This window comes from Convolutriloba macropyga, chromosome 12, assembly GCF_964194025.1.
Source record: "Convolutriloba macropyga chromosome 12, txConMacr16.3, whole genome shotgun sequence".
Lineage (NCBI taxonomy): Eukaryota > Metazoa > Xenacoelomorpha > Acoela > Convolutidae > Convolutriloba > Convolutriloba macropyga.
Genome location: NC_134479.1, coordinates 49,130,675 through 49,157,586, shown reverse-complemented (window position 1 = coordinate 49,157,586; position 26,912 = coordinate 49,130,675). Strand labels below are relative to the sequence as shown.

The 26,912-nt window shown below is 33.4% G+C and overlaps 1 protein-coding gene across 5 annotated transcripts in view; it reads right to left on the bottom strand.

Moving 5' to 3' along the window:
• The window catches only part of LOC142350896 (potassium/sodium hyperpolarization-activated cyclic nucleotide-gated channel 3-like), a 92,455-nt gene that overhangs the window by 47,024 nt on the left and 18,519 nt on the right, over nucleotides 1–26,912 (bottom strand). For 3 of the 5 annotated variants that reach the window (XM_075402901.1, XM_075402899.1, XM_075402900.1), the window contains exons 8-10: nucleotides 26,332–26,459; nucleotides 25,245–25,277; nucleotides 10,162–10,311 (exon numbers count right to left, since the gene is read on the bottom strand). In XM_075402901.1, the coding sequence (XP_075259016.1) occupies nucleotides 10,162–10,311; nucleotides 25,245–25,277; nucleotides 26,332–26,459 (311 nt within the window). Of the gene's footprint in view, nucleotides 1–10,161; nucleotides 10,312–25,244; nucleotides 25,278–25,482; nucleotides 25,513–26,331; nucleotides 26,460–26,912 lie in introns of all 5 variants that reach the window. The other 2 variants (XM_075402902.1, XM_075402904.1) reach the window with 2 other exon arrangements.

Below are 26,912 nucleotides of genomic sequence, written 5' to 3'. Positions count from 1 at the left end.
TGGCACGTGCTCTGCTCTGTAATTGGGGGTGCAAAAAGTACTGGGGTTTGGGGTGCATAACGTACTGGGGGTGGGGGTGGGAGGGAGTTTTGACAATGAACCGGTTGTAAATATCAGCATATTTGTGCTTATTTTTAATATCTGAAATGGTTCGATAGTTCGTTTAAATTGTAAGTTTTTAGAACTGACTTTATTCCCATGGACTTGCACGGGCCTTCATGTTTTGTGTCTGTTGCATTTTATTTTTCAAAACAATTCTAAAACTGACTCATTAGCATAAATCAAGTCAAGATTTACTGTCCGCCATAAACGTTGACTTTTCGGAATTGATTGAAAGGAGTGATTCTTCTATCTATCGCCTTTAAAGTTCAATTGATTTTTCGCCCCATTAACTTTGGAAGTAAACTTGACTTATATGCTGTTCCACAACATTAAATGGTAGCCCATGGGCCTGGCCAGTACAGTTTATTTGCAGGGCTGCAGGAAAAACAGCGCGGTCGGAAGTGTTGTAACTTTTCCAATTAAGATTTGGACTTTTATGTTGGAATCTGCGGCGGTTTATGTGTTTTGTGTAAACAGATAGATACAGACACCCGGATTAAAGTTGTTTCTAACTTCAATCAAACTGAAGTTCATTTTACTATCGTGTATTGTTGAGCCGATGGGACATAAAGCCGAAATGTAAAATAATTGAAGGAGTGATTATTGGAGAATTCGAAAAAAATAAACTTATCAATTATCCTGTTTTTGTTTGCTTTAATCCATTAATCCGCACTGCTGCATTTTTTAAAAATTATATTGCCAACGATTGCACGTTTTGTTTAAAAGTGATGTGATTTCGTCGTGCGACTGATATCTTTTAAGCTTTTTCATTGGCTTTTGAAAATTAAACTATTGTACCAATTTCATGCAGTAAGGGAAGAAACTCTCTGGTGGCACAATTTTTTTGTTCGGACTATTTGGACTCCTGAGTTTTTTTTTCAAGAAATTTGTGGACCCTCAGATTAGAACAATAGTTATACCATTTGAAGGAGAAGCTTTTACAAGAAAGTAGAAGCTTCTTTCATGAATATCTTCTACATGAAAGTAGAAACGGAAACTTTATAATAGTTGGAAACTTGAAAAAGTAAAAAAAATATCGATAGGTTGCAGAAGCAAATTTATTGTGTGTATAATATTTTGTCAGAAATGGTAAATCACGTGTGTTTTACCACTTTCAATGATGATACCACTTTCAATGATGATCAATTACAAGGTCCAAACAAAAATATAATCAGGGTAAGCTCTATGTAAAATCAGAAAAGGTCAATGATGAACCAAAGAAAATTTTTTTACAAATAAAGATTTGCAACTTTTCTGATTAATTGAAGTAGACTCTTAAGAGATTATAGCAAACAGTTTCATACCTGAATTTTGTCAGTATTTGCGGTTGGTTTAGCTGCCAAGGCTACCCATTGAATCGAAATTTGATACACATTGAAACGATTAACTTTTTCTTAATATGACTTGCACTATTTGAATTATTTTGGCAAGGATTTGTAAGGTCAAAACTTTTTCGCAAAACGCGATAAGCTTGTATCAAGATAAACCAAAATAAATATTCTTGACAGCACTTGAAAAAAGATTTGATGTTTTTTTCTGCCTGACAACTTTCGTGGAATTTTTTAACCTTAGCCACAAACTTAAACCATGACTCCGCGATTGTAAAATAACCACTCAAAATTTTTTAGGGTCTGAGAAAAACTTGCGGGCGAAAGGTCAAAACTAATTGTGCGAAGAAAGAGGCCTGCTTCTTCTGGTTTTGCGTGGAATTAAATTTTAGGCCTTGTTGTGAAGGAAAATCTTCCGATAGTTAAATTATAACAAACTAAGTACCACCAGAACCAGAATCTTTTGCCACTACCAGTGTTTTTCACCACTACTCCAGGTTTTTTTAACCTCTACTCCAGGATCTTTCATTGCTACTCCAAAATCTTTCGTCACTACTCCAGAGTCTTTGACCACTGCTCCAGGTTTTTCACCTCTACTCCGGTATCTTTCATTACTACTCCAAAATCTTTCGTCACTACTCCAGAATCTTTGACCACTGGTCCAGGTTTTTTTCACCACTACTCCAGGATCTTTCATGGCTACTCCAAAATCTTTCGTCTCTAATCCAGAATCTTCACCACTACTCCAAGTTTTTTTCACCTCCACTACTTCAAAATTATTCACCTCTATATTGATGCCATTATTTGTGTTCTATTGTTTAGTACCTTTTTGTCATTTATGAATTGTAATGCCTGTTATCATCTTAGCTGAGTAATTTTGTTCCTTAGGGTTTAGTTTTCTCTACTTGATTGATCCCGATTGAATAGTTGAAAATTTATCCTTAAAAGATCTTAAAACTCGATTGTGCGAAATTAATTTTAACTAACAAATATATTTAGCAGTTAGACAAACGGCAATTAAAAAGTTCAAACAGTGTGCTTCAATATCCACTTCACAATATATTGGAGTCAAGTGACGCTAAAATAATTGTATTGAGAAGAAAATACCTCGAAAATCAAAAATTAATACACATTTTCGAAACAGTATTTTGACAATTTCGTTAAATCCATCCCACCCACCTCTCCCTATTTTGTCCTGAAATTCAAATAGCTTCATTTTATTTAGATCTGACATTTTTTGCTCGGTTACGGTTTCCCATTCCGCTTAATGAAATCCTTGGCCGTGGTTGTACAGGAGTATATGGAACATGCAAAATATTGAAGAAATGATACCGCATTTTCATGTAAAGGCAACTGTTAGGGTCAGTTGATGACTTTACAGAGTCGAATCGATTTTGAAGTTCCGTTTTTAAGTGTTTGAAGTGTATTCGTCTATATTTGACGACAAAACTTAAGTTTAAATTTTTTTTGCCAAGGGTTACTAGATAAGCGTTTGCCTTATCGAGTTTTTGTCTTAAGTCATTCCCAGCTCTTCGAAATGAAACGTAGTAATCCTGTGCTTTTTTCAGATCCTTGAAATGATATCGAACGGCAGAAACTGGTTGTTCAGTTGAAATTACTCAAGAATAAGCAAAGCTGTTCATTTCTTCACAAAACGTCTGGCTGTAAACAGCTGTAAGATTCTGATCAAGAATCAAGGTAATGGAACTTTGTTACGTAATCTTAAATCAGTAGTTATCCGAGCGATCTGCTTCGTGATATTTTTCTGGTACTTTTTTTAACCTATTGTGTCAAATTAGAATCTCGATTTAATTCAAACTTGACTTTTGTTTTGGTAGAGGTTATTCAAGTTTCTCTTGTTTATATTTGTAACACTAAAACAAACTTTGGGCGAAGCCTGTTTCTGAAGGTTAGTAATAAAAATAGTCCAGTTGTTATGGGAGTAATTGAATATTGGATTATAAATTGAAACTCGGGTTGTAAAGTTAAATTATTTGTTAGGTCTTGCACGAAGGTGTAAATTCAGAATTGATAAAAGAAGCCGTCTTAAATATTTCGAGTTGCTTTTGAGTGATACTACCGTATGAAGTCTTGGTATTTAGATGTTATACCAGTATAAAGAAGTATCAGTTTTTTAAGTTTCAATTTATGATTTTGTTTTGACAGGGGAAGTATAATTGGTCATTTTCAGCTAGTCTAGACGACATTAATTGTTTTCTGCTGTTGAATCGCTCTCATGAACACATTCGTTTTGTTCGTTATGTGCATGAGAAAGCCCTAACGAACTTTAAGTTGCCTTAAAACACAAAATCAATTGATTTTCACACTTCAACGGAGAAGAATATAATTCAAGAAGTAGCATAATATACGAAAACAACTCCAAAAATCATTAATTCAATTCCAGAAAAAAACTGATAACCCCAAAGCATATTTCAAAATAGTCTCTTTCTCGCGAAAGAAGTCTTGGCACCTTTAGAACAGTATATTTTTTTCAAAACCTCTCTACTGTCCAAAGTGCACGTGCGATTTTTACTTGAATGGATCGTCGAAGTTTTGTTTTTTATCTTTAAGAATGAGTAAATGTCATTATAGAGAACGCGCAGAGTTTGAGCTGTTTTCTGAAGACATTTTATGAATCAATGAGCAGAAAATTATGTGCTTGTTTGGGAAGATCGAAGAATAGGAAACAACTGTGAAAAAGACTAGTACTGGATCCGAACCAGCATTTCCTACGCGCCAGCCTAGTAAACTAAGAACATTACACCAACTGGTCTTAAGCTCTCGAACTTGGGCGTCCCTTAACCGTCTCTGGTTCTTTCTTGTTCCGCAAGGCGGCATCTGTCTAGCAAACGTTAGACAACTAGATTTTTTGGCAAGTTTATCTTCTGTACATTTTAAATTAGGTTGTTTTCTTTCAAACTTTGGATCTTTTCCGTTTGTGCAACCCCCCCCCAGCTTAGTGATTGCATATTATCTGCACCTCCAGACGCACGTAGCATATTCTTCATAATGATTTCTTATGTAATGGCACGCGTTCTGTAACTGGGGTAGCCTAACGTACTTGGGTTGCGCACAAACAGAAACGATCCCTAACTTCTAATACTTTATGTTGAAAGGGTGTTAATATGACTGTCGTGAAGCAAAACTTGGTGCATCAGGCAGTTCCTTAGAAACCATGGTATGCCTGACTAAGCATGTGATATATTTCCATTTTCTGGATGAGTTGACCTGGTTGATAAACTCACATTTCAAAAAAAATATTTGGAGCTCCTTATTACTACTCAAAGAGTTAGTTAGTTTATAGTCTGATTTTGAATTTTTGGTTTTTGGGAACAGCGGATTAGTGTTATGAATGGGAAAAGTTATCAACTGAAAACATCTTGTAAATCTTCAATGAGTGACAAATATTTGAAACTGGCAACTTTTTTGTTCTTCTGACCCGAAGTGGAAGGCATGGTACATTTTTTTGTCGTTTATCTAAATTTATTAATGCACATTTTTTTTTTGAAATTTAATCGAAAAATCGAAGTTCCAACAATTTTGCCAGGGAGTACGGAGGCAATTTGTTCTCATTGGCAGTTGAAGGAAGCTGCATTAGCGCTTAATGGCGGGAATTTATTTTTCAGATAGCAACGGTTTTAAAAATTGTTGTTTAATGAATTTGCAAAGGTTGGTAAAAATAAATAAATTAAAAAATGCAACCGATTTGTTTCAATATTTGTCAAATTTTGCTGTCAAATTGAATTGGATTGTAATGATAAATTTCGACTGTTTGGTTATTTCTATTGACAACGATATTTCCGCTTTTCTAGAGTTCTGTGCTTTTAAAAAATTCATGAAGGCGAAGATGTTTCGTTACTATAACTTCTGTATATTTTTAAATCTTTTCTTATTTAGTTTTTTTTGTCAGTCTAATGCTAGAAACTCCATTGATGTGTTTTAACAATATAAAACTATATAATAGAAATTCGGACTCTCTGTGAACAATCTCTGAAATCTAGACTTCCCAAACAAAAGAATTTTTTCTACCGAAGAACTGAAATTTTCAATTGGAAATTGAACTTCTAATTGTTTCGTTTTATTCAGGTAGGTCAAATCTTATTGTTTCATGGTGCTGAGGTGACTATGTAGAATTCGAACACCAAATGTTTTTGCTGTGAGTGCGTTGTTGCGTGCATATTTGTGTTTTTGTGTGTGTGTGTGTTTGTTTGTGTTGCTTAAAACGAGATTTTGTGACTCCTGGTTGGCATGCCAATATATGCAAGATCTTGATCTGACACATTTTTACAATGAGTCTTGATTTCCTTCGATAAGATGTCGTCATTTGATGAGAGAACCTCACAATTGACTTTTAAAGATCTTGACGTCTTCTTACTAACAATCTGTCAAAACTTTGTTGCGATATTTTAGGTTCGGTTGCATTACGCATGAAAGCTGTTGAAATCGTGCTAAAATGTCAGTCTATTTCAGGGTTTGTTGTCAAGGATAGAAATTTCATTTTGCGACATTGCATCTATTCGTTGAAGGATTTCTTAGATTGTCCACTTTGCAATGTTAGTTCGAAGCTGCAGACTTTGATCTACCCAGTTTAGGTCAATCCCCACATTTTACCCTCTATTTGACTGGTTATAAATATCTTTGATAAAATTACCAGTTAGCTCACTTTACTACCCGATAATTTTCAAACGCGATTAAGGACAATATCTGATTGTAGTGTTGGCGCTTCAATCAAAGTGTTCTTAGAGGGCCAATTTTTACGGTTTATTTTTATGGGTAGGTTGACTTTGATAGTCGAAGGGACGCCTTTAAAGTTTGTTGCAATTTTAATCTTTGAGACAGCCAGTCAATAGTTTTTCAAACCAATCTTGCTCTTTTTGCGAATGGGAAAATAAGCCGATCTTTCTCAAAATTTTTCACACAGCCCTAATTTGTGTTCATTTATGATACAATTTGCAAGATTTCCATATTTCCTCGAGGAGCTCGCGCACTAATGAATGATAGCTTTTTTTAGACAAGTTTAGCATTTTTAAGCGCATATATCAGATATATTTTTTGGAATTTGTTCTCGGAAATTAGCAAATGGCTCATTTTAATTGTTACGCATAGCTGGCAATGCTACTAAAAATAAGCTTTTTTATAAACCAGCGCAATGATTGTTATCAAAATGACAGAGGCCGCATATATAGTTTAAAATTTGTTTAGTTTTTTAGAAATCCTATCTTCTGTTTTTCGGATAATTGAACAGATATCTTTCGTTAAAAATCACTGCTTGTCAATAGCATTTTGGGGTGATAGGAGTAATTCAACTTCAAAAGAATGCAGAATTATTAAGGGGTATTATGAATTATCCCTCTCGCTCTCTCAATTCTTGATCAAAGGCAGACAGATATGTTAAGTCTTCATTGAGAATATTGCTCTGTTTTTTCGTAGAAATATTAAGTTCTCTGTGGATCAAATCCAGAAAAAAATTTAGCTACTTTATAAAATGCTGAAAAGTTTGTAGGTTTTGTGTTCATAGATGCTATTAATCAAAAAATTGCAATAAATTGGAACCTGGCTTAATTATTATTATTGCCTCGTTAAATGATTCCTTAAATGTTATGATTCCTTTTCACTTCCAATGGCAAAATATTTTAAAATCGGAAGGAAGATGAATTTCCCTTAGAAAATCAGTTTGTCTCTCAGTCGTCACAGCAGTTTGGCTTTTTTGGATCTTTCGAAAATTATTTCCAATTATCTGTCGGGGTCTGCTGCCGAGACTTTTCAGCTAACGTTCTAAGCCCTCGCAGACACATTTTTGTGATCCGTGTCCCAGAAAACTATAAGGAAGTCTAATTGCTGGGATTTTTAAAAATTTTGTAATCTGGGAATTAAGCTGTGGTATCCTTAAGTCTTAGCAGTCGTCGTTAGCTTTAATTATAATAAACAGAAGTTAGCGGTAGCTTGTTTGTTGATAAGTTATATTCTATGTGATAAAAGTTATTTGCTTGGACGAATTTTTCGTTCACCTATTTTATCTATAAGCTTTTCCGAAAAAGATTTGATTGCCATCATTCAAAATCTGAGGAGATATCGGTTTAAAAAAGTATTCTATAACTTCAAATGTTTATTTTAAATCTTAATTGCTAATTTTATCAAAAAGAAGCAAGGTAGAGCTAAAATTTAATTTTGCTTGACAAATTTAGGCAATCAAAGGCCAGTATTTTTGTAAATACAATTTCAAAGTTTTTTTTCTGCTGTATTGGGTATTTTAACGATTTAATTTTTTGATGGCGTAAAACAAATTTAAATTACACGGGAGTGCTAACATTGGCTTTCGTAAAATAAAACTGTTTGGTTATCATAGGACAGTTTTGAGGCCGTGAAACTTGAGGCCTTTAAAAATTTTTGAAACGCAGAACTACTTAATGACGGTTTGACAGTGGTTTGACAGGTTTTCTCTGTTTTTTAGGTAGGGAAGGATAACTTGTTAAATGCTAGGTGCAAAGCTAAATTCGATAACGAAGGAGTAGATTTCACATCAAGTATAGTATATTCATTTCTTTTTCTAAACTCTATGAAGTTTTTTAAATTGAGCGTAAATATGCAAGAACTGCAGATTTTCAGATATTTTTTTGAAAGATTCTGAAATGCTGAAACTCTGAAATGCTGAAAAGAAAAAAACAAATTGAGTCGAGCACAAGGTGTAATTTGTCCGTTTGCGTCTGAGCTAGTTTTCGCTTGCGTTTTCGCACATTTTTTATAGATCCATTTTTGGCGTTTATGAAAAGTTTTCATAACTTTTAGATTACTAGAGTAGTCGGGAACAATGTTCTGTGAACAAAATTTTTTTATTGCTTTTCTTAGGGTTTTTGAGTTTTGAGCTAAGATTTCTGTAATCAACCGAGTTTCAGAATTTCATTGTTTAGTCTTACTAAACAATGAAATTATGAAACTCAGTTGATTACTGAAAAGTTAGCTCAAAACTCAAAAACCCTTAGAAATGCAATAAAAAATTTTGCAATGTTTTTTAGTAGGAAACGAATCGTTGCTTTTCTTGCATGCGTTCATTTTTAATAACTAGTTCTGAAATTGGCAATCAAATTTCAATCAAAAACAGTTTTCAATCAAAACGGGTGGTTTGTTCATGAAGAGCTGTTCGGGAATTATAATGGTATTTTAGTTACTTAAAAACATTCCACGGTCAGCTGAATAATTTTTTTAAAAAAAATAGCTGCACCAGTAATACAGTTAAGGTGATTGTTAGTAACCCTATGAATTTGTTTTTTTTCCTCATTGGAAGGGCTTGGTCGAAGGAGGATAAACCGTTGAATCTCTGGGGCAAGTTGAGGTTCGAATTGTTTCCATAGGTCAACATTTGCTTGTTTAAATATGATCAGTGCTACACCGAAATTGCTTGGATTGTATAAGTTTTTGTTCCCTATTTTATCTCTGCTCGCAATTGCTTAAAATTGCGAGCAGAGGGTGTGTTTTAAATGGGTGTGTTTGTCTGTTTATAATTGCTCGAAATTTAAATGCGTGTGTTTGTCTGTTTATAATTGCTCGAAGTAGTATCCTTGGGTTCTCAAAGAAACATCAGGAAACTTAGAAGTTTTCTTTATTAAAGTTTCAAAGAACAAAAGAAGAACTTACCTGAGGAACTTTGTTGCTATGTCGATAAATAATGGCCACAAAACTAAACTCAATTCTAATTTTGTTTTGTCGTTATCATCATCTTATTGACCTCTCAATCATATGTCAGAAGTAAATTCTCCCACCAACAGAAACTTGATTCTAACATCCACCGAACTCCAACTAATGAACTCGATTGTATCTAGGCCATATATTATTCTCATGAAATGTTGATGAAAATTGAAAATCACCTCCGGGATTGGGAACTAAGATCTATTCACATGTCAATCATGTAAATTTTTTTAGCTAATCTAAATTTTCTCTGTATATTTTCGCATAGATAACTACTATAAATACGAGCTAATTTTGTATATTTTAAGTTCCAAAATTAATTTAAAATTCAACTTATTGAATTCTTTTGACCCGTGTTATCGACCACGACACCTTTGAATCCCAGGGGTAAGTTGAGGTACGCTGAGGTTTGAATTTTTTCCATGGATCAACTTTTGCCTGTTTAAAAATGATCAGTACTACACCGAAATTGCTTGGATTGTATAAGTTTTTGTTTCCCATTTTATCTCTGCTCGCAATTGCTTAGAATTTAAATGGGTGTGTTTGTCTGTTTATAATTGCTCGAAGTAATATTTTTACCATCTTGAACATCAAAGAATTTTAAGATTTGAAATATTTTTTGTTCTCTAATACATTTCTGATCTCTTTTATGCAGTTGGCAATTCAAATTTTTCCTAGAAAATTTTGAAGAATTAGTGTCTTCTTCGTCTTATCCTTTTGATGATTAGTCAAACAATCGAAGAATGCGACAGGGATCGTAATTGATTCACCTGTTAGACGCCAGACTTTGAGGGAATTTAAATCTCTCGATATCGTCAAAATTAATCCACAAAGAAAAATTTTAGTTGATACTGGGAAATACTTTTTTTGTAGATTTCCCTGTATTAGATATGTGCTATAGCAAAGAGGGCTGAAATGCTCTTCAATCGATCCACAGTACAACTTTCTGAACATATTTCTTCCTAACTTTAGCTCTCGGAATGTCACCATATTAAAGGGCAAATTAATTTATAATCCTTATTAACTAAATAAACAACTACTTACTAACCGTGATATTTTCCCTGGACACCCAACAGTCGTCTGGGAATTGAGCCAGTCTGGGAAAGAGGAACATAAAACATCCGTTCCAGTGTCCAATTAACAGCATCGTGAATATCACGTTTAATACACGCACTGCTATGCTGGCTAAGTTGAGGATCTAAACATGATATGAAGTAATAGTTATGATAGGTTAAAACTTGAATCCGAGGTCGAGGATTTCACTTTAAGCGCGAATTTAAATATTTTTTAACTTTTAAACAAGGTACCACTATAATCACGAAGTGAAGACTCGAACCATGTACCCGCAGAACCACATAACGGAACAGATCAATAACCGGGCAAACCCCATTATTGAACTCAATTATTCGCTTTATTGTCACCAACTGACCGATGTAAAACTGATTTAGTGGTATTTCAGCTTTCTTGTTAGCAGGGATGGCGGGGGGGGGGGTACAACAAGGGTAGAAATTTCTATTTTGTTCTGAAATGAGCGAAATCTCGACCAGGGATATAACTTCTAGCCAGATATCACAATGATTGGTATAAACACAAGTGAATATTGGGGGTAACTTTGAAACTGGTTGGTAGCAGTTAATGAAAGCGATTAGCGTGTCTGATGTACTGAAGACGAGCCATAACCAAAAAGAAAACTGAAAGCTACGCAAAGATATCAGATCAATTTAATGTAACCTATGTTCTGAAACAGCATTTGCTGAACTTTTGCAATGAGTTTGTCTGAATTTTTTGTTGTCAGATTTTTTTGACTGATCGAAGGGCAAACTTAAAAGCAGATTTTGTTTAAATGTCGTAGCTGTCCGCTTAACCATATGGAGTATTGTAAAAATGCACGGTTGATTAAGATTTTTTTAAATGCAGTTTGCTCTCTCGCGCCATGGTACTGACCTATGTGAAATATGATGACGAGGCAAACGTTTCATGCTCACCAAGATCGGAACCAATACCTTTTTTAAACATATTTTTTGACCCGGTTCTCAATTTTGCTACCTGGTTTTTTTAATCAAATTTGTCCAGAAATTTGTTCAAGCTTTTTCAACTCGATCCGATTTAACCCGAGTTTTATCTGTTTTGACAATTTTCTTTTCCTCTCAGAGTTTCATTTGGTGAAATTTATGATCTACATACAAAAATTTATGCTAAGTTCTGACAACACACAAAGCTGTAGGTAAAAATCTTCAAAGCAACCATTAAATTTAACTTGTATTCCCTTATTTATTTTGATTGTTTGCGAGGATTTTTTATCCTCTTAGCCGCAATTACCAGTTCTGTTTCCGCTTCTTGCTTGAGAAGATTTATCTAATTTTCAAGGTTTAGTTTCTCTTGTGATTGTGGATCGATATGTTATGATTTGGTTGTTTAGTCTATTTTTAAAATAAAGATCAACAGGGTTTTATTATTATTACTTCGCGATTTCGGTCAAATTAGTCCGCCTTCGTGCTAATTTTCACCTTAAATTCTGACATTTGAAGTGAAGTCGTGAATTGGACTTTCTGATTTTTGCCAAGTTCAATTTGGCCAAATTAGGTTCATAGTTGTAGGAGTTTGAAATATAATAAAACCCTAGATTTCGAATTCAAATTTGCCCCTTCTGAGGTTGAAGTGAGGGCAATATTATTTTCCGAGAATATTTGCGTTTTTCTGATAGAAATCTACACCTAAATTAGTGTTCAACATGAAATAAATTTTCATAAATCTCTAATTTGTTTGACTTCTTACTCAAATAGCAATTTGATCGTTTCGTGGTTTTGTTGCGCAATAGATCTAATCAGTTGTATGATTTATAAGCTCGCTACAGTTTTCAGATAAAGTCATTAAGTTGTCGAGGGCATTGAGCGTTCCTTCGCATGATATGATTTTCTCAGCAGGCTCAAAATTGAAAATTTGTACTGGAAAAGATCTGATTTTCACTTTTCTCATTTGGTTTGAAACGTGAGAGTTCGCAAACGAATTACTTACAAATGAAATGAATTGAAGTTAGAGGTAAGCGTGCTTGAATTAATGCAGTTTTGGTTAATAAGCTGACTATGCAATGTAATGAAAATAATTTGTTGATCAAGAAAGCGTGCCATTTTGAACTGTCATTGTAAACGGAAGCTTGGGGGTTCTTAAAATAGAAAACTTTAGATAAGGTTCCTAGACAATTTTAAAAATTTATCTGACAATTCTCTTTATGTTTTCAACAATATTTTAAGTTTTCTTTATTTATTAACCACGACTTATTTTTTTAGTTTACTTATCGCTAGTTACGGCATGAAGAACTAATTTTTGCAGAAAATGAAACCGATTATTTCAAATTAACAACAAAATGCGAAAAGCATACTTCTTCTGTTTCAAATTTGATTGAGAGAAATTTTAATCCACAAGTGGTTAACAGACTAGAATTATCAGGTGGCATGAAATTCGAAACTGCTGCGGAATCTGTAAATTATTAAGTTTCAAGGTAAAGTGATAAAGTCTTCTTTTGTATACACCCAATTTACACAGTTTGTCATTTATCATAAATGACAAGTACTTGCGAATGAATGTCGGTGAAAACTTTTAAATAAATGTGAAAAAGTTCGGACAATAAAGCTTGTTAACTGTTTTTGTGGCAATATTTTTGCGGAGAAAATAATGAAATATATATCTGCGAGGTCGGCTTTTTTATGGAGTAAAAATTTCATTATCAGATTTTCTAAAGAGCAGTCTAGAGAACCGTCTTTTTTAAATCTTATTTTCTATTTTTGTATTATATAGAAAAGGAAGCATTCATACTGCAATTTGAAAAGGGCACTTCGAAATTTTGAAAGAAAATCTGAACATAGAATAGGATCGGGAGTGTTTACAGGAAAAACTTGGCAACTCTGAAGCTTTATATTTTGAGAACAAGTACATTTTATTTGAATCACAAGGTGCTTTTGCGGAAATTCAAAACCTAAAAGTGTTTTTTAGCCAAAACTTTCCAGCAAGTACTTTTTTAAGGAACGACAAAACACAACATAATTCGAAATAATCCACTTCTCTTTTTAGGTTTACTTTTATTTTCTTCTGTGCCTTTGAACTTGATTCATATAAAACTATATGAATCAACAAAAAATTGAAAAATGGTTTTGGACAGATTTTTTTGAAAAAATCAAGAAGTCCTCCAATTTGCGAATGGTCGGTTCGTTGCTAGAAACGCATAGCCTGTTATTTGACCAGTTGAACGTAGGTGCAAGTATGTTAAAGCAAATCAGCATCTTTCAGACACTAGACAAGTAACTAGCGGTGTTCCACAAGGGTCTATCTATCCAGGGACCGCTAATATTTTTGATTTTATTAATGATATGCCTGACACCTTAAGCAATGTAAAATGTTTTTGTTTTGCTGACATCAATTCGAATAATTTCAGCAAAAGCGTACTCGATCAATTCTGCGCAAGAATCTTAACATGGTGCTCAGAAAACAAAATGATTGTAAATGTATAAAAAAGGCCTCTTAAATTTCAAATGAATTTCAAATCAAGAAAGTAAAGTTAACCATTGCAGGTGTCTTTTTCCACAGAATAGATTTCATGGCTTAATGGATTAGAAAAATAAAAGATGTTCATTTTTGTTGAGAAAAAAGGATTTTCTAGAATCTGTTTTTTTTTCGTCGAAAATATAGTGTTAAAAGCTGAAATGGATGTTTTCCTGTGTTTGATTTCGACTTCGTTTCAATTGAAGACGCAAACATTTAACCACTGCAAACAAAATTGAAAATAAAGATAGCAGAGCAAAAATAGTTGACAAGCTGAACTTTTTTCCATATCTATCTCGCCTTGATTTATGTATGGGAATTTCTCCATATCTTCAAGTCAACTTTTAAATTTTTCTTTGTTTTTGGCGTCTAATTCGTATGAAACCGCAAATGTTTCTATAAAACGAGACTGATAGTGTTAGAAACTCAAGTGACAACAAAGTGAAAAAAAACTTGAGTGTCAGATGCTTGCTTGCTTTTGTGGTACCCTCTTTCGCTGTTCTCGGAGTTTTAGTTGTTTAGTTTTGTTGATTATATGAAATAAATTCTTAGAAGTCCAATTATTTTAAATTGAAAAGCAGAAAAAATAGACGTCCTTAAACTTTTGTTTATGAATTCTCTTATGATCGATACAATAAATTGCTGTAATTCTCCACAGCTTAATCGCTAATGCGATAAAGTTTGGGGTTAACTTTTGTCATTTGTTGAATCGTTATTAGTTATTTGTCAAACCAGATTTTAATCTTTCGCCTCATATTGAATTGTTTCTGAAATATCCTTTTTGCTAGTCAAAATGAAATCCAATGCAAAAAGAGGTTGGCGTTCCTTCAAATCTTATTCCTTGTAATCGTTTATTTTCTGATAGTTTTTTTTTCAAAATTGAATGGTTGAATGTTTTGAATGGTTGAACATTCCAGCTGGTGGAATGTTTTAGCCAGGAATGTTTTAGCCAGTTGGCACTATTGGCGCAAATGGTTGTCAATATGTCAAATCAGCATTCAATCCTTTTAATTCTCTCGCTCCTAAGATCAGCTAGAGTGATATCCTGCGGAAATTCTAATGAAAGAGATTTCTTTCCATTTGGTTCTGTCTTCGACACAGATTTTATAGCTGTTTATCAAAACAGGAATTCAAGACTGTTTTGAGCAATTAAATCAAGTCAATGTTTGTTTTGGAATACTCAAAGAAAGAAGAGTTAAAACATGTGGTTTTACAGTTTTAGTTTGAGGTTAATAAGATTTTTTGAACTTATTCTGAAAACATTTTAAGTTCATTTGTGATATATAAAGATTTGAAAGTTAATATTATCCTTCAAAAATGTTATGTTGATTTTTTGATCTTCATGTTATATGACTATATTTCTGTGAAACAATTTGGTCGCAAATTTAAATTTAACAAAAAATATAGCCATTATTTTGTTGTCAAAAGTTAAATGTGTTGTTTTCGAGGAATACGTATGATTTTATCAAATTTTTTTTTCGATCATTTCGGTCGTCTTTATAAACCTATCAGATATGTTAGCAAGCATTATTAACTTTTTTAAATAATTTTAGTTAAGCGGCCAATGGCCAATGTTTGTTTCCACTGAAATAGTTATAACTAGTTTATAAGTTGGCGCCCTCTGAATTCTCTGTTAATTAAAAGTCTGTCATGTCACTTCGCATTTACACAGACATGGCTGAACAGTTGGATAAAGTTCACTGGCCAAGGTTGTTAAACCCACTTTTGGGTTTGAAATGTAAAAGTTGAAAAGGACAATTTTGACCGCAAGTTCATCTTTTTCTGTACATCTATGCAATAATTTTGGGGATATAGTTTTGGGGATAATTTATTTTGACCGGTGTTTCTCTCTTTTCTTTAACCCCTATTCTTTAACCCCGATTTTAATTGGTACATTGACTTGATCATTTGCACAGAAGATACTTTTATCTCGTGTCCGTTGGTTATAGTTACCAAATTGATTTGATCTAATGTCGTTTAGATCTCATGGAAGCTATCTCATTATAAATTTTCAAATAAACTAGAGTGAGTTTGCGCTTGCATTTTTCTTGATGCGCTTGCATCTTTTTATTGAGATCTATTTTTTAAACTAACTATATGTTTGTTAATACAGAGAAATATTTTTAGAGGTTTCTTGGAGATCTGTGAAGGTGTGCGTAAAATCTCAGAAAACGTTGACATATTTTTGAACTATATTTTCGAGCTTGGATTTTGAAGATATAATCAATATGCTTTTGACTTTTTCAGAAAGCCCTAATTTTCCCATTTTGCTCAACAAGTTTCCCAAGTTTCTTGTTCCGTACTTTTGTGTTCTATTTACTCCTTTTCAGTTCACAGGTCAATTTTTTTAACGTAATAAATTTCCCAGACTCGAATGGATAGACGTGATTTAAGAGTGTCTGTTTTTGACACTGAATTGTTCTTGATTTGTTCATTTGTTCGATTGATTGCATGCGAGATTTAGGAGTGAAATCAATCAATTTAGTTCTATTTAGCTCCAATTTAGAAACAGATTCGTGATCAAATTCAGTTTGATCCGTGGAGGGAGTAAAAGGACGAGATGCGACTGCACGATATATTGCGTTTTAGAAAGATTTTTTGTGCTTTGAAATTCTTTATACGATTTCTGGTAATCGGCCTTTCGGAGTAACAAACAGTTGATAGCGCTGAATAAAAAAGTGTTTTTGGTTTACAAAAAATTCTTTCAATCTTATATCGGTTGCTACTATGTCGGTTAATTTGAATTTTTATTGTCATATTAGCTGGAATAATGAGAGGCTTCTATTATATCTGATAAGTATGAAATTTTAGGTTAAATATTATATCAATTCAATTAGAAAAATTAGAATAAAAAGAGTAAGCACCCTCTACCAATAAATTACATTTGTGTGTTAAACTGAGGTGACAACAGACCGTACTGATTGTATTGCCCATAACGATCTAAATTTATTGCGATTTATAAATTCAAACAATTTACTAAGCTAAAAATCAAAACTGTTAATTAACCTCTGTGAAAAAATTGGTTTAGTCTTAAGATTTTGTATCACAAACTTCATGCGACACAAGAGACAGGCTGTATAGCCTTATTGTGCTCGCTCAGATTTTGTGCTCAGAAATTACTAAATGATTATTATGTTAACAGAACGAAAAAAATCTGTTGAAAACCAATTTATTACTGTTATTATTATACTTCATGGTCTCTGGTATATCTTATCTTTTAGATTGACTTGATAGTTTGAACTCAACGGCAGATTTTTTTTGGTTTTTTTTCAAGAGATTTTTTTTTACATTCCATTGAGAATTTTTATTCGAAATTTGGCGTTTCATTGTATGCGAGATTGAAATCTTTTTGATTTTTTCATCACGTGAGTTGATTTTCTAGCTATAATAAAAAAACGATTCTGACGATTCTACAATTTTATTTACTGGAATTGGAAACATTTTTCCTAGGTATTGTAAAAAAATCCTTGAAATTTGTATGAATTCGTTTCCGCTGGTAAAATTTGAAGAAAATGTAGTCCAAGTTGATGATAGCTTCGCTACATCGGCTTAATTTTTTGACTGAGAATTAGATTTATCCTGTTTATCAGTTGAGAACAAAAATTAATGTTTTTTAAGTTTTCTGAAATTATTGTCAAGTCTCAAGTTTGGGCGGCAAATTTTGGGTAGGCGGGAGTTGAGTAGGAGAATTGATAAGCAGAGCTTCGAATCGAAAGGCAGGCGTTGACAATATGAGATATGAACGAAGACACTTTGAAATGATATCTTTCACCCCGCTGGGTTCGCCCAAGAAAGGCCTCCCAATATTTGACACCATTTTAGTCTGTATGGCCCTAGGGAGTATCCCAACTCATCTAATTTTTCTTATCATTATTGACAATATTCCTCCGCGAGTAAACAGGAATAAACAAAAATGGAGCAATGGGTAAATATATAAAGATAGACCGCTTTTGAATCGTGCATTAGGAAATTGGGTTCATCTAAGATAGTTAAATGAAGACGATATCCAAACTTTGAATCTATCAAAATTTTTAATATTAAAGAGTTTTCTAAAAATAGGCCAGGGTTATCTATAGGGGCCGCACATTACCTGAAAAGGAAAAATGTTGGTAGATTTTTATGATCCCCCAAATTTATTTCTGTAGTGATTTTTGAAATTAATATCAAGGAACTGAACAGAAAGGGGCTGAAAGACATAGCCAGGCCAGACTGGGGGTATAACCATAACCGAAAAGTTCTTGTGGATAGAATAGAATATTTATTGGAAATATCGCCATTTTAAAGGATAAGTTTTGTGCAAATGGTAAATAAATACTCATTCCTTTTGTTTCTGAAATGGTTTCCCATTAAATTAAAAGCAGTGGGAAAAACTCTGAATTTTTGGATTTTCAGAAACTTTTAACTAAAAGGAGTTCATAAATAAGGTAGCTAGTATGAGAAATTTGCAGTTGCCATTAAATGTTACGTCTCGGTCGGAAAAATTCAGTTCTTTCACTTTTTCCAGGCATGGGTAAATTGAGTAAATGAGCTATTTGAAGTTTTGTGTTGCAAAGAGACTGAAAAGTTAAATTAAACCTGAGTTGAAGGTTTTATTTTTTGACATTTTGCATAATAAATCGTTGAAATTATTTTTCTCTTGCCTATTATGAAATATTCAGGCAAAAGAAATAAAAGAAATTAGGCTTTTTCAACGTCCCAGATTGCTGATCGAAAATATAATAATAATAAGCGTTTCTCTCCAGTTTTCTTATGTTCAGATTCTTCTGTTTGAAGGAATTAAAATGGCATCGCTTTATTTTAATTTCCGTCCGCGGCTCTGTCGAATTTTTTCCTGATTTTTTAGCGGTTAAACAAGAAGAGTTTATTATAAGCATATACGAAATATCACTTAAAGGTTTCCAATTAAAAGTTATCATTTAACTGCATTATTTTTGAAAGGTGGCTGAGCCTGGTATATTTTGTTGGATTAATTTTCTGAATCGTTTTGGAGGAATTATGGGCATGCTACGTTTTTTTCTGTAATGGAGATCATGAATTTTAGAAAAAATTTACTTTTTGACATATTTCAGCTAACGTTCTAGCTTGTTAATTTATTGAATGTATTTTGCCTGCTCTTTGTCCTTTAACTGCTCTTTTCTTTGATTTTTCCAAAAATTTGTTTCCGAGGTGTTCGATTCTTTGTCCAGTTTTTTGCAGCTCCAAAATTTAATTTAGGTTATCAAAGACTGATTTACGTTCTTGAAGAGCTCTTTAGTTCTAAAATTTCAACGTAATTTGTCAATTTGACAGTATACGATTCATTTGAAAATTTCCCTGAAATTGGTTTAAATTTTTTTGGGTAACGATGGGTATTGATGGGTTAACCTTTTTCAATATTTTTTTTGTGTTTTCTACATGATCCGTGTTTTCTTGAGCAGTTTGTCGGTTGATATTTCTGGGTAAAGTTTTTTTGCGTTGGCCTGTTTGTTGCGTTTGCGGCTTGAACTTAATTGCATTGCTCTAATTTGACTTGCTAATTTAATACTAGTAAATTAAAATTGTCAGTTATATAGCTGAGCTTCTGTGAGTTTCGTGGGAGCGTAAAATTTTTCTAATTCGACAAAGTTTTGAGTGCTAACTTCAGGCGTTGAATAAAACGGCCTTGAAGCTAAAGTTTTCCTTTTTGCAGTGCAAATGTTTCGTGATATTAAGGCAGGTTTTAGTCAAAGTTTTTCAATTAAAAATTTTGGTAAAATCCAAATTCGCCTCTATGGTTATTAAAATGTTCGTTTTCAATTTGCTCTTTGTCATTTTCTTTACCACTTAATAAGTGATTTGATAATTTGATGTATTTTTTGGTAATTTGAATCCTGAAATTTTCAATGAATATTTAGATAGATAATTATGTTAAGAAAATTAGGTTAGTGCTGTGTTGAGGAGCTTCTTGCCCGATGGTTGTTTTCAGGATTTTTTTTTGAAAAACTCTGATTTGTCTATTGCTTGCGATTTTTAATTGTTCTCGAACGAAGTTTTATGCAATTGTTGCATGAGTGTGTGTATTTTTTATGCAACGTTTTTCCTTGACGCTTTTGTTCTAGAATGTGCGTTGACTTCGTGAGTAACTTTTGCACATTTTAGTTCTTCATTTTTGAGTGATCTAAGTTGCTCACGTTCTGAAATAAAGTTTGTTGTTAATATCAACGATTGTGAACGAATTTAATTGACAGCCAGCGTAGCTGAGAGGGAATGATGTCAGGCTGAAAACCTGGAGGTCCGGTTTCGAACCCCCGTGGGGTTTTTTGGCGCCCATCAAACATTTCTAAGCTACGCACCCTCTAAATTAATTTGCCCCCGTCTGTTGTTCGAGAGGAATTCATCTGACCTTAGTCGATGTATGTTTTTTTCTTGAATATCTGTCCTCCAGATTTTGGAAGAATAACTACCAAAAAATGAACTTTAAGCAACTTTCGGCATTCAATCCTCTTTACTACTCTTCATTGTTTACCTGCTTTGTATTTTTGGAAATATAGCATGTAATTAATACAAAAGTTTAAGTTTTGTAAAATTTCCAATCTTTCTAAACCTTATAAATAGGAATAGAATGTATACTGGTGTGTTCATGCAGAGTTTTGGTGGTCAGAACATAGTGACTCCTTAAGTATTGTTGTAATTCGGATTTTTGTCTCGTGTTTATTTTTGAGTGACGTATTGATTAGTGCTTTTGACACAAAACATTGTGGGACGTCCACTTCAGATTGTACGTGTAAACAGAAAAGATCTGAATGTGTTTGTTTATCTTTGTTTTTTGATATTGATTTTGACTCCTTGTTTTAAGCTTGCCAAAGCGATTGTTTTTGTTTACTTTATTTTTGATAGAAATTTTTGTGTACTTATTGGCAAGAAACTCAAATGAAATTGAATTCGAGATAAATTTTAATCGCAGCCAGTGGTCTAATTCTTGCATCTAATATTTCAAGAATACGGTCTTAAAGTGGTCACAAAAAATCGAAATTTCAAAAGTCAACTGAAATTAATTTGCAGTAAATAAACCGATACATGATTCTTATTGAATTTGATCAAGTTCATATCTTGCGTCATGTTTATTTTGTTTGGTGCTTTTAGTTTTTTAGTAAAGTTTGTTTTTCAAACAAATATTCTTTAGACAGTTTTCTGTTTGCATAAATACTTGTTTCTGCAAATTAATTTTTCAATTGTACCATTCTGCTAAGGCTGCAAAAATAGAGAAATGTTATTCCGCTTTTTAATTTTTCAATGGCATTTTTGACAATATCTGAATTGTAATTCAGTGTTAAAGCTGAAAATCTCAAACAGACCTTTTGTTTTTGGTATGTTATGAATACCGTCTGATATTTTTCAGCTCGAAGTTTGTTCAAAAGATACTTTTTGTTGAAGCAAAATAAACTTGTCTATGGCGTTTTGTAATTTCTAACAAGTTAGGTGGAGCTTTAAAACCAGCAGCGCTTTGTTTCAAATTTCAAAACAGACATTTTGGCGACTTTCGGTTTCAGAGCAATACAAAAGAAATTGTGAGATTTTTTGAATAACAAGCAGAGCTCAAAACTGGCGTGTTTAGAATTTATTACAACTGTTTTTATTGTGGAGAGAGAAATGAGGAACATCTTAAATTTTCGCCAGTTTTTTTCGGTATGTGAGAGGGGGAGGGGGGTTGAATATTTTGAAGTTCAGCAAGCTTTCAATGATCAATCTCTTCAAAATTTAGTGATTTTTTTGGTTAGGTTATTGTGTATATTGTGAAGTTGCGTTCATGAATTGCTGAAATGCTTTGCACTTTATTTCTGAATTCTGAAATTTAGCTAAAGGTATTTTTCACGCCAACGTTCTAAAGGCAAGCACGCTGTTTTAGAATAACTAATTCAACAGGAATTCCTTCAAAAGTGTCTTTATTTGAAAGGTTTAACAAGTTTGGTGCCTGTCGTGTTAAGTAAACCAAGAAGTTGAGAACTTGTTCGTTTATATTGCGCGTCTTTCAAAAATTCAGTTAAGTTCTCAATTTTATTGAAACTAAATTGAATTGTGAGCCTGCTACTGGGCGGTTAAAAATTTGAAATTAAGGATGTTTCCTTATTAACCAGGGAATGAAAATTTTGTTTGCATTACCACGTATGGACAAACTATTGCTAAGTCATTTTTTACTGATAATAGTTTGTATAGGTTAATAAGAGATGCGATTATTCATTACAGTTGGTACGTAGCATAATAATGGGGGGGGGGGGGGGGGTTGGATGTGGCAATACCAAATTGTTGGCAAAGGTGGATTTAGTAATTTGTGAATTCATAACTAAATTCAGGAGGATTAGTTTAACTCAAATAGTGTCAAAAAGTTCTTCAATTTGAAGTGACGTCAACAATGGATTTATTCTGTTTGGTAATTCATAGGAATTTTTTTTCGGGCAAATTTGGGTGGTGTAAAATTATTACATTACCCCCAACCCTGCATAATTGGATGACAATTTCATTTTGCCCATTTTGTTGCGTGGAATAAAATTAAGGAGCTGGGTAAAAACAGAATAGATCCAATTGTTAGAATATTAGTGTGCATCAGTTATTAATTAGTTATATTGGTTATAAATTGAGTTAATGGAGGCTGCGCAGCTATGGAAGCGAAGAGTTTTAGATCTTGTGTGTTTTTGCACGTTGAGAATTACTGACTGCTATAATGTGTATTGGTGGATTTTGTGAAGAATTAGAATTAGCTTTTCAAATCTCTTCAGTTCTAAGCCGATCAAAATTTCTTGTTGTTTATTTATTTTGGTGCATACTTTGATCTTGGTTTCATAATATGCCGTGTGGTTTTGCAAATCATTAACTATTATTTTCTGCTAAAAATTGGTTGCTTTCACAATCATTTGTCTGCAATAGAAATCAAAACTTGAGGTCTATTGTGACTGCGTTGTTTAATAAGACGAGGGAATGGTTGACTAGCTGGGTTCTTAAGTATTTTTTTTTTCACTTAGCTACATTTTTACTAGTGTTTCGTACAACTTCGTTCAAGCAAAATTGTATTGTTTTTTGTTGTTACCTCTGGTAAAATTTACAGAAATAATTTTCGTGGGAACTATTTGTAAATTTTTTGACATTTTTTAAACAAGTAATTCAGGATATTGTAAATCTTGTAGTCGCTGTAGCGCTAGATATTCTACACCGCTATTTATGCAATCTCTTATGTAATTGTGTAAAAAAACTTTTTGACACAGTATCAACAAACAAACACCTGCCTAGAAATGTCAAACGCGAGATCTCTGAAATAAATGAACCCAGATAAAAACAAAGCACCGAAATGTCATCTATGGAGAGATATTTTAATTAGTAACGTTTTCTTCACAACTAATAAACAAAGAGGTATATGTGCTTTCTGATTCTCTCAGATCTCTATTTTCCTTAGACGATAACATTCAATGGGAGACTGCCATTATACTTCCTCAATTAAAAAGTAGCAATGGTGGAATTCCAACAACATTTTGCGGACTCCTGACTTTTAAAGTTTGATGTTATATAACCGCAATTTCAGTTGTGCAACTTTCTTTCATTCTTTTTCCGCACTTTCCGATTTTTTATCGCTTTTTCCGCACTGAGTTGAAATTATTGGTGTTGCGCAGATTGTTAATAATTTTTTGTAGAACTTCGTAGTAGGTTGATGAGACCACGGATTTTTTGTGCTCTTTTTAATTCTACCAGTTTGAAGCAGAGATCTTTGAAAAACGTGCTTCGGCTCAGATTTTGATATCTTGTTTTTTTTTGAAGAGTTAAAATATTTTGATAACTTTGTGAAACAGACTATTATCCCCCTTAGAGCTAATGAACATTTTCATATCCAATTATATCTTGTCACTTCTGGAAAAAAAACTGTTTTCATCTCTTTTCTTGATACAATCTTTGATGCAATTTTTTTTAGTTTTTTCAACGTAACAATGTATCTTGTTGGGTGTTCGGTAAGCTCCAATTTGCAACTTGTGTTATTTCTCTGTCTACCTGTGATACTTGTGAACTTGTAAAGTTGTTGTCAATAACGGTGCCTCTTGAGGGAGTGGGGCTAGATTGGAGACGTGGACTTGTCTTTTTTCTTCCGCTCGTAAGGTTTCATTCTCCGGTTTCTCAGAAACAGTAGTTTAATTGCTTTCAATTGGTTTCCACATGTCATTTTGATTTTTCGTGTTTGGAATCAATATTTCTGTTTTTCAACAATAACGAGAATTTTGCGGTAAATGTTAAGCGCTAAACCTAAAGAGTTAGCGGTTTTGATACCATTCTGGAGGCTCACTTTGCAAGAAGGCGTTTCGTGAAAACGTCTGCTAATTTTGCACCGGAGCGAGTTGAAAGACTGGATACAGTTTTTACATCAGATGATTTAGCTGTTTGGTCTCGGGGATGAACGTTCTTGTCACGCGTTCTACTGGCCGAACTCGTCTCGGAGTCCCGGATTCTGGATTGGTCCACTTCTACCTGGAGTTCAGAGGAGGCACGTCTTTTGTACTAGCTTCTTCCGTATTGCTTGCAGCCAAGTTTGTGATTTTCAAGGAAGGGTTCTCGTTGAATACACAGCCTTGTATGAAAGGGAAGGCTCGATCAACCATCAAATTTTTGGGGTCTGAGGATCCTCGTCCTCATTGTCGCTTCTGACTTGCATCAAAGGGCGCGCAATCTGGGACGATGGTCAAGAGGACGCGCCAAGTCATTTTTGTGAATCCCAGATTCATCTGTACTAAGAAACTCTGGCCCATGGCAGATCCACCGGATCTCGCAGATGTCATATTTGATTATATCAGACCATTCCCCATCATTCAATCTGTCTTTTCGACTTTTTAGTGATTCGAGTGGCGCGCGCCGAAGTGATTGAAGACATGACAACAGCAATTTCCAAGACAGCAATTTGCAGATCAATTGCAGCTGTAGCACTTTTTCATATGAGTTTGATACCATTGTAATCAGACTCAATGCGCCGCGAACAAGCACAGAATCAACTCTCAAAAAAGGGTTCATTAACTTTCGATGATTTCTCAATGGAAGGGAAATTCGTTTAAGTTGATATTGGATCCCTCCCTGTGTTTTGGTGAATTATCCCCTTAGAGAATTATCGATGTCGATAACAATCATAGAGCTAGATCTTATGGTCTAAGTTTGTCTGGACGATAGAGATTGATTGCCTTTGCAAAAGAATGTTTAATGTACGTTGTAATCGTTTTTTTTTTCAGAAAGTAAAAATCTACAGGATGGTTGAGCCCGTGCCTAAAAACTTCCACTGAGAATTTTGTTGTTTTACTTATAATTATTGGAAGATATTGTTCTAGCAAAAGTTGGCTTGTGATGATATCTTTGATATATTGAACGTATTGGTAAAATTTAAACTTGTTCCCCAGTATTTAATTTTTCCATAAAAATGAAGTTCAACTAAATAATCCGACGATACTTTTTTTAAAAATTTTTGAAAGAATATTGGCACGGAGAGGAAGAGTGATAAGTTTGTTTTTAATTTTGTTTTTGATATATTAATTTGCTTGCATCGGCTTAGAACTGGGTTAGAATAAGTGAAAGTTTGTAAATAGTGAATAGATAGAGAGATGTATATTTAAAAACAACCTTTTCTCCACGGCTGAGAACACCCGATACAACCTGAAAGGGTTTTTCTAATCACTAGAACTCATAGACTGTCGTTAGTTAAGCGAAAGGATAAATATTAACGAATTAATTAATCAATCAGTCGACCAAATCACCTGTTAATATAGCCGCTCATGAAAACTAGCTTTAATTAAGAGGAAAACACCACCGGGGAAAACTCATTCCATAGCTGTTCTAGAAAGTATTATTTTTCACTTACTTCAATAATTTCACTTACTTCGAATGTGACCTTAATTGATAAATAACAACAGAATTTGAAATATTATTACAATGATCAATCAGCTTGCTCTATCTTTCATTATTCTAATATGGACTAGCATAGCATACACTAATCATGAATCATTCAATGCCTATTTCTCTGCTAATGAATAAATAGTTACAGGAAATAGGGCTTTTAAAGACAGTGATTATTATGTCATCTTAATGCATTTATGCCATCGTATTATCTGAACTAATTCTGACAGGTCTGAGACATGTTCGCTTCTTTCTGCAAAGACAGGGGAGGGGTGGGGGGTCAAATAGTTGATTAAAAACAAGTGAACCTAAAACTGTTAAATATACATATTACAGGATGTGGTTCTAGGATGATATTCTATTTCAGATCGATTATATGCTTATGAGTCAATACTATTAAAGGCAAAGAGGCAAAAGGAAACTAGAGGATGAAATCAATCTTCATTTAATGCAATCATATCACTTCATCAGGTTTTTGAAAGCAATTCAGGAAAGTAGATTTGATCACACGGTTTGGTTTTTTTTGAAATTCTTGAGATATTTATAATTTTGGTTTAACTTCTTAACATGTACACAATTTTTGCTAATTGCACAATTTTTAAATTTTAAAGACAATATTTGCGCTTAACTTAATCTTCAAAATGAATTGTGAAAACCACGACTGTCTGTTCAAAATTCTGAAATTTAAACCTCGTTATGTATATAGCACATAATACTACATGTTTTACGGTTTTCGAATTATGATGTATCAATTGCATAACTTCATGTAACTATGACGTAATGATTGCGTAATAATTTGTGTTTCTGTTCTTACCTCTTCCCATTGGCTGGCGTATCTTAGTAATCGAGTGACTCGTAGTAACTTGAGGAGCGTCAACAATTTTGCCAATCTCAAGATCTTGAGAGTTCTCGAGGCACTGGCATACGTTGCACTTCGATTACCTGAAACAGTTTCATGTTTAGCTATAATCCTTACATTAATAAAGATTGAATTTTTTACTTTTCAGAACAAATTCAGACATTCGGTTTTTCACTATGATTTTTATTCTGAACAAGAAAGAAAGAATTAATTTCTTCATGCATAATTGAAAATTATAAATTTAAATTTGCTCAGTAATTCTCAGAATTTAACACAAAATTAGATAGAAACATTAGATTGAACAGGATAAAAAGTGACATGATCATAATCTGGCCATAGTTAAATTACAGACTGAGAAATACTATGATTCAGCGCTGATTTACTATGTTACTATGATCTGGGTATCTCTTTAGACTTTATATATTTTCGACTTTATTTGAAACCTCAACTTGCCATTTTAACATTGAAGTGTTGAGAAGAACATTTTTCATTCCCCAAGATATTCCCAAAAACTAGCATATTCCATTATATATTCC